Source organism: Poecilia reticulata, linkage group LG19, assembly GCF_000633615.1.
Source record: "Poecilia reticulata strain Guanapo linkage group LG19, Guppy_female_1.0+MT, whole genome shotgun sequence".
In the NCBI taxonomy this organism is placed as follows: Eukaryota; Metazoa; Chordata; class Actinopteri; order Cyprinodontiformes; family Poeciliidae; genus Poecilia; species Poecilia reticulata.
Window position 1 is genome coordinate 17,957,605 of NC_024349.1, and position 12,745 is coordinate 17,970,349.

At 38.9% G+C, this 12,745-nt stretch overlaps 1 protein-coding gene across 1 annotated transcript in view; it reads right to left on the reverse strand.

Moving 5' to 3' along the window:
* Nucleotides 1-12,033, reverse strand: part of acsf2 (acyl-CoA synthetase family member 2) — a 29,414-nt gene extending 17,381 nt beyond the window's left edge. The window contains exons 1-7 of the mRNA XM_008437472.2: nt 11,688-12,033; nt 8,079-8,274; nt 6,168-6,296; nt 5,580-5,633; nt 5,360-5,478; nt 2,259-2,421; nt 1,118-1,213 (exon numbers count right to left, since the gene is read on the reverse strand). Coding sequence (XP_008435694.1) covers nt 1,118-1,213; nt 2,259-2,421; nt 5,360-5,478; nt 5,580-5,633; nt 6,168-6,296; nt 8,079-8,274; nt 11,688-11,812 — 882 coding nt within the window. The 5' untranslated portion in view covers nt 11,813-12,033. The remainder of the gene's footprint in view (nt 1-1,117; nt 1,214-2,258; nt 2,422-5,359; nt 5,479-5,579; nt 5,634-6,167; nt 6,297-8,078; nt 8,275-11,687) is intronic.
* Nucleotides 12,034-12,745: the final 712 nt, after the last annotated feature.

Sequence of the window (12,745 nt, forward strand, 5' to 3'; positions counted from 1 at the left end):
TGGGAATTACTCAGTCTGACTTAACTGGGACTTTGCCTCCAGACGAGCATTGATAGCCGTTTTAAACGCTTACAACTCCAGATTGTGACAGACTTCAAATCATTTGGATATAACCCCATTTCTCTTCCTACACTGAAACTTTACATTTGTAATGCTATTGTTAATGGTTTTCCACCATGGCATTGTGTTAAACCACACCAGTTTCAACCTCTATAAAAATAAACTCCTGAACTTATAGAGGTGGATATACTGTGTTTGTTTTTGATAACACCTGACCTTCACTTTCCCTTTTAAATCCTCTAAAAGGGACAAGAGTGGACTTAGTTTTCAAAGCAGTTTGAATCTGGGGGTTATTTTTGTTTGCATAAAATTATATTTAAAGGATTTTAGGAAAAGCTAAAGAGCTGATGTTGGAAAAATTAGTTTAATTATGATAGTTTTAATGCAAGCTTCAACTTTAGCGCATGTTGAAATATTAGACTGATCCTGATTGTTTTAAGTAGACCTCAATTTAGGTTAGATTTAGGCTCATAGTTTAATCAATATGTAACTTAATCAGTAGAACATTTTTATTAGATATAATGATCACGATTTCATTTAAATTAATCTAGTCAGTAGTTTTTTTTAAATAGTAGATCACATCCTTAAGAATCTTTAAATAATATATTCATTTGAAAATGTTTTAGTTCATTATAGCCAAAGAAGTAGAAAACTAATCAGAAAATGTTGAGTGTAGCAGATGTTTTGGTATTGAAACTGCTCATGTCTGTTTTATAAGAGTTTGAAGATATTATATGAAACATGTGCCAACAGTGACTGTTGTCTCTGTGGTTTCACTTTTACACACGACATTAATGGACCTGGGGAGACGAGATAACAACGAGCAACAGGCAGAGAACATCCCGTGTCTCAACACTGACCATTCCTGTTATTTTCTGATGCATAAAATGCAGGTAAAAGCAGTGTAATCTTTCCAACAATGTTGTCTACCAAGACAACTTGCATTTAATTTGGTTTCCATGTTGAGTTTAAAAATGGAATAACTGAGTCATTCTTGTGGACAAAAAACTGTTTATAAAATGCTGGCCTGATTACACCCATGATGGCTGATTCTCACCTTCCAGGTGTACCCAACTCTTTTCCCAACAAAGTAGGCATTGTTGATGATGTTGTGATGTGAAAGAGTGGCACCTTTCGGAGCTCCTGTGGTGCCCTGAAAACAGAAATGCTATTAGCAAATTATTGCTTTTATAAGTTCAAGAGAAAATACACAAGCATTTCTCTGATTGGTTGATAGCCTCCTTACTGCTTGGAAACATGAACCCAGCAGACGTTTGAGCAACTGAATTTAAAAAAATTACATTAAGTCGTTGAAGCCAGGAATGATCAAATAAAGAGTTTGTGATTAAAGGGAAAATTCACTCATTATATTTCAAGGCGGATGATTAATTTTAAAGCATCTTTCTGATATAAGAGAGCTTCACTACATTGTGATTAGAGAAGATTCTGCACTCTTGTTTGGGATGTCACTGATTGGCCCACCTCTGTTAAATGAGGGGAGAGGTAGGCTGGTTCACCATCACTGTCCCTCTTTACAAGACACGGTGCTCAATGGCTCCCCAACTGCTTCCTCCCCAATGGACAAATCCTCATATAATCTGCTCCCTATGAACTCGCTTGAATGTGAGGACCAGGATGAGGAAAGTGAAATACTGTATTTTCCGGACTATAGAGCGCACCATACTATAAGCCGCAACTACAAAAAAATAAAATAAATAAATAAAAACTGGAAACGTACATATATAAGCCGCACCGGGCTATAAGCCGCTGGTTTGTCCACCGCTCTCGGTTTCCCAGAAGCCATGGTTTTGTTCACACTGAGTTTACGTGCAGCGGCTCTATTTCCCTCCTGTACTGCCATATCAATAGCCCTCAACTTAAAAGCTGCATCATATGAGTTTGAAAACATTTCTCCGTCGTGCCTGCTGCTGGCATGTGCTTGTTCTAAATGAAAATTAGCACTTTCTTCTTTGATTTCTAATTTTGACTTCCAATGATTCACTTCCTGTTAAAGAGCCCCCTGGTGGTTGAAGAAAAATACTCAGAAAAGCTGCACCGGGCTACAAGACACATGGTTCAAAGCGTGGACTATAAACCGCAAAGTAGCAGTTTATAGTCCGAAAAATACGTATTTAAGTGTTCTTGTTCATTAATAGACTAATCTACCACACGGTTACAAGGAATAGTTTGATAATTACCGAGGTGAACTGGATGTTTATCGGGTCGTCAAAGGAGAGCTTCTTCTGCAGATCCTGCAGCTGCTTCGCATGGCGGCTGTCTCCCGCCTGCATCACGTCGTCAAAGTGAAACATTCCCGGCTGCCTGCTGTCCAGGAGGATCACGGAGCGAAGCTCTGGGAGTCTGACGAGGGGGAAACCGAACAAACACAAACGGTGCGGTTGCATTTTAAAACGTTTGGGATTCCTGAAACACTTTCGGTGAAGGAGTTTGAAGTTTTAAGGTGAAAACGGCAGATACTGAACAGACTGAAAGGTGTGACAAATGCTTGAGAGCATTTTATTTGCTTACCAGTTCTACTTTTTGATGATTATTTTCAATGTTGTGCCAATAATTCCTTTCCTAAAAGGACGGTGCCACCAAAAGACCGTATGCTAAAGTGCTTTTGTGAACAGCAAAGTTTCCCAGCACGCCGACAACAAACTGCTTTTAAAACCAACATGTGCATCTAATAAATTACAGTATTGTTGGAAAAGGTAATTTATTCCATTTATAATTTCATAATAATGTCAGCCTTTTAAGTTTGCTTGATCAAAATTATACATCCAGGTATAAATGTACACAAACACCACCACTAAAATTTAGGTTAAAAATTCCTTGCTTAGTTTCACATCATCCACATTTTTATATTCAACAAGCTTCATCAAATATTGTGGCTGAATATTTGACCTCTTTTCCTAGCTAGTTGTTTCCTTGGAAGAATCTGAACAGTGCACTCATTTTTAATAAGGTTGAGGTCAGGGATATCTTGATATCAGTCTGATTTATCCATTTTAAATCAGTTTTGTTGTGTATTTGGGATCCTTTTGATGCCAAATGTTACAATCCCAGTCTTTTTATTACGTTATAGTTTTGCTGTAGGACCTTCGCTCATAATTAGTCGCTGCTTCTGGAGATTTCTATAAACAAAACAAACAAGAAAAACTGCTAAGTGTTATCCTGAATGTTGTGATTGCAAAGAATCAAGGGCAGACTTATCCTGTGTTTATATATTTATAAAAGCGGCTGTAAGGGAAGCTTTTAAGTCATTTTCCCTAATGCTTTTAGGACTCTACCAGATCTCCTCTCTGAGGGAACGTTACCAAGACAATTCATCCCCAGGGGGATATTTTCCTACACTGGACTGCATTCGTGTTTAGATGGTGTTAAATACGAAGCAGAAAAAAAAAACATATTTTGATTCATAACAGGCTAGAGAAAATAAGTAGAACCCACAGAGCAAGCAAGCAGCTGAAACAGATCAAGCCCTACATTAACTTTCAACATTATGTAGAAACATATGTTGACCATCTGCTCAGTGTGTGTCCTATGAGTGTGCAGCTGTGAGGGGGTGTTGAACAAATCAAAACCTTATGTACGAGGTCAAAGGGCAGCGCTCCATAAGGAGGAGGTTCTCTGTTCTTCTGGATTCTCCATATGTTGAGTTTTGAAGGTTTGACAACTGTAAGAGTCACCACAGAGGTCGCTGGGTGTTCTTACAGTGAATGTGCTGATAACCCGGACAGATTACAGCATAATCGGTCCCCTTCAGTGATTACTGAACTATCAAAGATAACACAGGAGGTTGTGTACTGCAGAATGTTTGCAGGTCACTTTGATAGGACTAACTGGGCTAAAAATAAACTTAGACCTGAAGCACAGGCTGAGTGAACCTTTAACACCCAAATAGATGTAGAAGAGCAATCATTACAAAGTCTGAGCAGAAAAAAAAAAAAATTAGTCAACTCGTGACTATGTGAACTTTGACAGCCAAACGATTTTACGTAAAGAACCAGAATGAATCAGTATTTCATGACGCATTGATCTACAGTTCTTTGGAAATGTCTTCAAACCTCTACAGATTTTTCACATAACTAAAAATCTTCATGTGCGTAGTGGATTGGGATTTTACGTAATAGATGAACACAAAGTGGAAGGAAAATGATGAATGGTTGTATGATTTTTTTTTTTAATAAAAATCTGAAAAGTGTGGCCTACATTTAGACATGTTGAACCGCCTTTTATTGCAGACGTTGTTTGCAGTCTTGAATAAAAGTCTCTACAGTAACTTCAAGTCTTACCACAGAGGAGGCAGATTAGCCCTAAACTAATATCTACGCGTCACAATATTTACTCATTTCCCACCAAAGACATAGCATGTGCTCAATTTGACACAAAACCATCTTTGTGCTCTCTGTAGTGTAGAAACCACAGCTTACGGCTCATCAAATAAAGTACAACACGAGATGAGTTGAGAAGAATATTTAGCTTATGCGAGACCTTAAACGTTGTGACCAAGGAAGAAATTCACATTTTTCACTGATGTTTTGCAGCAAAGTTTGAACATATTGCTCAGGATACCTCCAGGACGTTTTGAACAGGGTGACCTGACGGTTTGGACCCCAATTTCAAAAGCCACACAAGACGATTTATTGCGTCATCACCGCATAACAGAGGTTGGAAGGTGGGCACTCAATAGTAGCATGGTCTCAAAGGTTAAAACAAACGATTTAAGCATAAATAAATATACAAATGCTGCAACTTCCTCTCACTGAAAATTCACATTTAGAAAAATTATGTCTTTCTGAAGTGCTAGTGGTAAAAAAAAAAAATATCAAGCAGATCTCAACGTGCTCTGGCTGAAGGCCAAATTGAAATTGAAGAAGTTGAAATTATGGATGTATTTTAAAGAAAATTTATACACAGTCTCTGCAGAGCTAGTGTTGAATGAGACTGAAGTAGTGTTGATCAGTCACAGACACATTTTATTTTAAACCACACTGATGTCAGTTAACCACTATCTTTTATTCCAGTATTTTTCTGAAACTGTGTATCACGGCCTCTCTTGATCAGAACACCATGGTAAAAAAAAAAAAAAAAGATTGCAAATCTCAATGAGATTGTGGTAAAATAAGAGTAATTCCTGTGAAACTGTGCAGAAATAAGCCTTTAATAAACCTTTTATCAGACTACAGGCAAACCCTGAAAAACTGGTTCTCAATTTATGTAAGATTAGAAAGAAAGAGAACAAACTGTTGAAATGTGAGGGTTGGAGACTAAATGTGTGAACGCCGGCTCGTACCTGGCGCTCTTGATGTCTCCTGGGCTGGACGACTCGATTTCAGAACAGATCTTCTTCAGCATGTTGCAGTATTTCTGAGTCTTAAACTCTGTAGGGCACACAATGGCTTGACAGCCAACCTGCAAGGAGACAAAAACGGTATTCATCTCAAAGGAATCCCATTTCTGTAGGTCCAACGCAGGATTATTAATCTGGGTTGAAATAAAATTAAATCACTCACCTTCTGTAGGGCGTACTCCACTTCCATCTGTTGGTATGCTGGGTTTACAGACACCTGGAGAGAATAAGGATAACTGAAGATGTGATTTAGTTCATTAGTTTTTCAGTACCATCACTACATGGGAGAGCATTAATTAGAGGAGCAACCAAAGGCTCCTCTAATTAATAACTTTGGAGAAGCTATAGCTTTCTGTTGGAGCTATTCGTTCAACACTCAACAAATCTGTATGTATGAAAAATGAGGCGTTGTTGAAAAAATAACTGAATGGTTTTCCGATTTTATGCACTGCTTTGTGCTTGTCCCAATCCTTTGAGGTTTTTGGTCGTAACTTGACAAAAAATAATAATAAGCTCTGGACTTTCTCAACGCATTTGGCGCAAAAAAAGAATCACTTTTGTCGTTTCATGCAATGTGCAGTTGCAGCTGTTTCTTAGTCTGAATGTTTTTGAATGTTTACACAGAACAAGTGTTTACATCCTGCAGAGCTCCAAGCTACACAGCTGTAGAATCACAGACGCTTGTGTTGATGAGAAACATGTTGGTGATTAGAATGGTCGGTTTTTGTTTCCCTCCGCAGCCTGGATTTACCTGAATAATCCCAGCTTTAGCGGTTGCAAACTGGAACAGGATCCATTCGTAAGTGTTCGGCCCCCACATGCCGAGTCGGTCTCCTTTCTTGAGCCCAAGAGCCAGAAGTCCTGCAGCAGCCCGGTCCACCTGCAGAGGCACAAAAATGAGCTCAACCTGGCCGGTCTCCTTCATTACACACTGCATCGATACTGATTTTTAATGTTAAAAGAAATATGTAAGAGATATATCAACATGGGTGTAATTAATTCAGATAATACATGAGTTTCAGTCTTTGAACTGAATTTAAGCTTCTGTTTTTATAATACATTCAGACTAATAAAGCAGCATGTGGCTTAGAAACCTTGAGTCAGGGTTCAAACATTTTCACAACTATTTGAAAACAATAAAGTTAAAGATTTAACTTTATTAAAAGATCAAGTTCCATAGGTCTGCAGGGTGTTCCAAAAAGGAACATTCTACAAAAGGATGTTCCTTGTTTGACATTAACTGAGCCACACGCTGATCAAAGTCTAGACACGTTCTGACGGCTGCTAATTTAGGAGATTATTTCTATTCTGTTGCTTTTGACCGCAGTTCACCATGTCGTCCTGTTTCTCTTGAACACTGTATGTATCCAGCTGTAGATTTCAGTTCCTCCAAATAAATAACAGAAATTGCAGATTTTACAAAAATTCCCGGATCCAACTGAAAACTAGACGACTGAAAGTTTTCAATTAAATGGAGAAAAAAAATGGAGGTACACAACTGTAAAGATAAAGCAGATCCTTTGGGCTGTCGGTTGTTTGGTTAAGTCTTCAGTTAAAAACAAAACCTTCAAATCAGATTTTACACTTGAGAATTATGCAAAATTTTGGGTTTAATTTTGGGTCTACTACTTCAGAAATATTCCTGAACTTATTATTTTTCGTCATGAGATGTAATTTCTATCCGACTTCATTGCTAAGGCCGCTTCATTGGTTTGATTATTGAATGCATTTCAGGATCCTTGTTTTTCCCTGGAGAGCGCTACATGGACAGACACCGGCTTACATCTCTGAATCACTACATCCCTGCACCCCCATCAGGGCTTTGTGAGCAAAGCCTGCTAATTTTCCCCAATCCAAAACTCAAAGTTAAAGGAGACAGAGCTTTTTTTTTCTGTGGCTCCAAGACTTTGGAATTTCCCTCCTCTGTTTCTGAGATCAGCGAACTCAGAGGCTTCCTTAAAAGGTCAGCTAAAACTTCTCTAAAGAACCTTCTATTTACTTACAGATAGGGTTAATTCATTCCTCTGTTGCACTTAAAGAAGCAGTGTTGAGTTTTACGTCATGATATAATGTTATTATTTCATCAAAAACATTCCTCGTTGCTCTGATTCTTAATGTATGTTTGAGAAATACTTGAATCTTCCGAGCTTCCGCCTCACAGAGCGGCTCTCCCCCACTCAGCTCCTTCTGACTAGCCAGCAGCAATTAGCAAACACCTGGTGGATCTGCAGCTCAGCTGAGCTCATTATGCGAGCTACTTCTCAATGAAGCGCTGGTAAAAATGTTGTTAAACGGTTAACAGAGGCGCCATGTTGTGATGACTTCCTGAAGGAGGAGTTTCAGAAAGAGCAGGAGTCTCTAAAGAGACAGAGGCCCAATTTTAAAGAATTTAATTACCAAGTCACATTTTTTTAAGTTATTTTAGACATAAAACAACTGAAGGTGACATAGTTACTTGATTGTGCAATAAAATGTCACTATATGCCTGAAAAACACATAACACTGCCACTTTAAAATAAGTATTTTTTCATACTGAGTTGACACAAGGAACAAAGTTGCCATTACCTAGATAAGCGTTTCTACAAACATCCAGTGTCTTCCTGTAGTACGTTTAGCATCTTTGGATGTGTTAGAAACAAGGACATTTGTTGGAGATACTCACATCTTGTTGAAACTCTGCGTAGGTTTTGCGGACTCCGTCTTGCAGAAACGCCATGGCCTCCCTGTCGGGCCAGCGCTCCACGGACTTCTGCAGGGCCTCTGCCACCGTGTCGTGGAGCAGCGCCGTGGACGACGTGCCGTGAACGTAGCTGGTGGTGAGAGTGGGGACGACAGGGGGAGAGTCCACATGGATGCTCCTGAGCCGGAGACAAGAGGCAGAAGATGCTTAGACATTTTGGACCCTGATAGTGAAATACTTAATCTGTGTGATGCAGCAGGCGCAGATGAGTGAAGTCTAAAAGGAGGCGAGTCAGTGGTTTAGATAAACACAACCAACCCGGTCAGACTGGACAGATAACTGTCCGGCTTATCTGTCTCTGCCCCCACACACCAGCAGGCACGGAGAGAAGATGGCGCCTTCAGTCCATATTGTTCTGAACAGAGTCCAGACAATGAAGTGTATCAGTAGAGAATCTACTTAGAATGACCAACAACTACGTCATACCATGCATTACGGTATGCATCAGTGATGTAGATATTTAAGGCAGGAAATAAATAGTAAATAGTACATGTCTTTATCTCATTCGATGTTATTCTAAGGTATGTAATTAAGATCTGGATGTTAGAGTAGTCTGCAATTAATCATTGCTTGAACCTGGACTACCTGCCCTGATGTCCCCAACATCTGGACAGGAATCATCAACTCAGGTCTCCTTAATCAGAACCAACACATAAAATTTCTGAAACTTTGACATTTCCTTTGGTAAAATCTCAAAGTTTGTCAAACTTTGACCTTTGGTCAAAGGTTAGGTTTGTAATGATGAACACACAATAAAACGATAAAATAAAAAATAAAAAAGTACTAGAAACTCACCAAGAATTAAGTCAAATGTGAAAGAAACTTTTACATTTTTGCTAAAGAAACATTTATATGACAAACAGTCCAGCATCACATCCTGGCCACTAAACTCCTCATCGTTCCTTAAACTCAGACCTTTGTGACTGGAAACTTTATACGTTTTCATTTTTTTTGTCTTTTCTCAACTTTTAGTGCCAACTACTGTATTTATTGTTAACAATCTTTTTATATCACAATGTACAGATAATATACATATACAGCTAATGCAAATAACCACTTTCAGTTATCATCTCATCTCTTTCCTTTTTTTTAAAAAAAAAGGAAAAATTATTGTGTCAATTATTGTGTTAAAGATTAGTGAGCTTTCAGTAACACCTGAAAAACAATTGAAATTTTATTGAAATGAAAACAAACCCTAGACAGAAAAACCTCTGTAATGATTAAAGATGAGGTTCAATAACAGGATGTTCTGCTAACCGAGTTGAAAGCCTCTAATGGGATTTATTCTACTCCCACCATTAATTTGAAACTTAAACCTCATTAGAGCTCCAACAATAGAAATATAAAAGCCCAACACTGTTTCAGGGAATAGATAGAAAATATTTTTTAAAAAACCATCCAACTCATTGACCCTGAGATGTGACACAAACTTCAGGAGGCCCTGCTTCCTGCACGCCTGGAGGAAGTAAGAGACATTCCTGCTGTCTCTGCAACTTTCAGCTGATTTTAAGTGACACTTGTTGTTCCCAGCGATTGATTCAGCAGACAGACAAGAAACTAGAACAATTATCTTCAGCTTAGTTAAAAGCCTGCGAAAAATGTGGGTGAAAGGTCAACATCAAAGTCCAGTTGGACCTGATTCTAGGTGAACAAGGCAGATTAAACAGTAGATAAACAGATTCCACAGAAGGAAGTCGGAGAGTAGCAAACATTAAAGATTTCAATGTAAAACTACAACTCAAATGAAGAAAACTTGGTGCTGCAGTTTTTATAAATGTTAGAATTTAATTTCTGTTTATGCTTCCTGACAGTTTTGGGTCCTGGTCATTTAAATTTAGTTCCTTTGAAATTCAGTTGATGTACAGGTGAGTCTGTTCAAATTAACATTGTGAAAAAAGTTTAATATCTTTTTTCAATCACTTCAGAAAGTGAAACTCGTACTTTACGTGGAATCATCACAAAGAGTGGAACACGTCAACCCTTTATTTCTTGTAATTTTGACCATTATAGCTTGCATATAAAAGTGAAAAGTGTCTCAAAAATGATTTTTAGAAACTCTTGATGTCATACTCTAATCAGCTAATTGACTCAAAGTAGCTGCAAAAGTTTCCTGAGCCTCCAAGTCGTCTTTCACTTTAGGTTAATAAGGCACGACCATGGAGGAAGACTGATGATTGGAGAAGCTGGTTGGCCAAAGAGGGTTTTCTTCAAACATAATTATGGAAAGTTGAGTGTAAGGAAAAAGTGTGGTAGAAAGAAAGTGCTGCTCCTCTGTGTTTTCTCTGAAGTCCACCGTCAAAACAGTCGTCTACCAGGAAAAATCGGAGCACTTTATGTTTCCTTCTGCTGGCAAGACTTATGGCTGATATCGTTGTCTAGCAGGACTTGGGACCGGCCTACACTGTAAAAAGTACCAAAAGTTGGTTCAATGATCAGACTGGCCTGACATCAAGGCAACAGTGCTACCAACTGGGCCACTGTGCAGCCAATTTAAAGGCATCACTTGTAATGTGGTCTACTGTGAGGAAATGTCACAGCCATTAGTTTTGTATGTTTGACCAAACATGAAGAGCTTGCTGAACTTTTTTTTTTGTTTTTTTTTTTACATGGAAGCCTTATTTTTTTAGTGTCTTCGAGAGACAAGAGTTTTAAAACTGGAGCAGTTCAATCACGAAGAAAGAGGAAATCTGCAGCTAAACAATGTGTCTTTTTAAACACTGGGGAACTCAAAAGAAGAAAACTTGGTACTGGAGTTTTTATAAAAGTTACAATTTAGTATCCGTTTATGCTTCCTGACAGTTTTGGGTCCTGGTCATTTAAATTTAGTTCCTTTGAAATTCAGTTGATGTACAGGTGAGTCTTTCAAAGTAACATTGTGAAAAAAGTTTAATATCTTTTTTCAATCACTTCAGAAAGTGAAACTCGTACTTTACGTAGAATCATCACAAAGAGTGAAACATGTCACTCTTGGGTAAAAGAGATGAAGCGCTGATATAGGAGGACCTTATTTTATTTCTATAGATTAAAAAAACAACATTAATCGCAATTCGACCAAGACTTTTCACTTCTTAATGTTACTGACATGTTACATGTAAAATGTTTTGTTTTTCAGACTGTGGGGAACGCTTGGCGGGAGAGGTGCTGTATGAACATGAATTCATAACCAGGAGGATCCAGTTTAGTAAAATAAGAACCGACGCTGCAGCTTGTAACTAAAACAGTTGGATAGATGCGTTTTTTATCCTTTTCCGGGGGGATTTTTTTTTTTTTTTTTGAGGTCGACTCGTCTCCGCCCCGTCTTTCTCGCTTGCAGTAGATTTTATTTATACTATTTTTAAAAGTTGCACAATATGTAGGAAGACTGTTTATCCGATCCCAAAGCAGAGGTCTACTTCAGCAGCCGCAAAGTTCCGACGCAATATTACTTAAGAAGAAAGTAAACAAATATGACAACAAACTAATTTCCCTGCTTTCTGCACATGAGCTCTTATTTTAAGCTGTAAACAAAACCCTGGTTCTGGTTGTCCTCACCGAGCTGCAGCAGCAGGTAATCCTGGCTGACGTGTCCACGGTGTTCGGAAAACCCTCAGAGGAGCGGAGAAAGCAGCGGTCCTCCGAAGGAACTGGGAACAAAACCCAGCGGTGGGGATCACCATGGTGTGCAGCTGCAGATAGCTCACCGCGCACAGACGCACGAAACCTCCGAACCTTCCGCGGGCCGAGAGAGCTGGAGATCCTGCAGACTGAGCCGAGCCGCCCGGGAAACTTCTGCTGCGTTCAGGCTGCAAGCTGTTTCCAGATGCTTTGCTCGAACCTTGATCTCTCAGGACGGCCTACACGCCTTGATTGATTTTTCATTTAATAGCCCTGACCAGCTGGGGGCGCTGCACAAGCGCTGCAAAGAAGAGACAGTAGCAACAGTAGCAAGAGATAAGGTGGATAAAAATACATCCGGGTTAGGTTTTGGAGTAATATCCGCATGCGAAAAGGTTCTGGGGAGATAAAGATGTAAGTTTAGGGCTCACCAGTAAAACGTTATGTTTGGAGGAAGACTAGTGCTACAGGGAGTAAAAAATGGTGGGAGCAACAGCAGACATATTGAAACTCTTGATTGACAAATGTATGAAACTATGTGTAAACACAGGGGAATCGTGGAATAAAAGCAACAACACAATCCAACAAGAGCTACCACTGAGTACTTTAAATCAAAGCATAGTTATGGGTTAGTGTGGTCTAGTCAAAGCCCAGACGTATATCCAACTATAAAGATGATATTTTACAGATGCTCTCCATCCAATCTGACTGAGCTTGAGTTGTTTTAGAAAGAAGAATGGAGATAAATTAGTTTGTACACAGAAGGTAGAGACATAAAACTTGCAGCTGGAGCTGAAAGAACAAATTGATTATAGAAAGTACTGACTCAGGAAGGCTGATGAAAAATGTGTGAACTTTCAGACTTTTATTTGTAAGAACTTCCATAAGAAGGAGGACACGTTACCTCAACTTCACAGTGGTGCATTACTTTGTGCCTCCTGATAAAATACACTGAGGTTCGTCGTTGTAACGGAATGTGAAAAAACGCAAGAGGC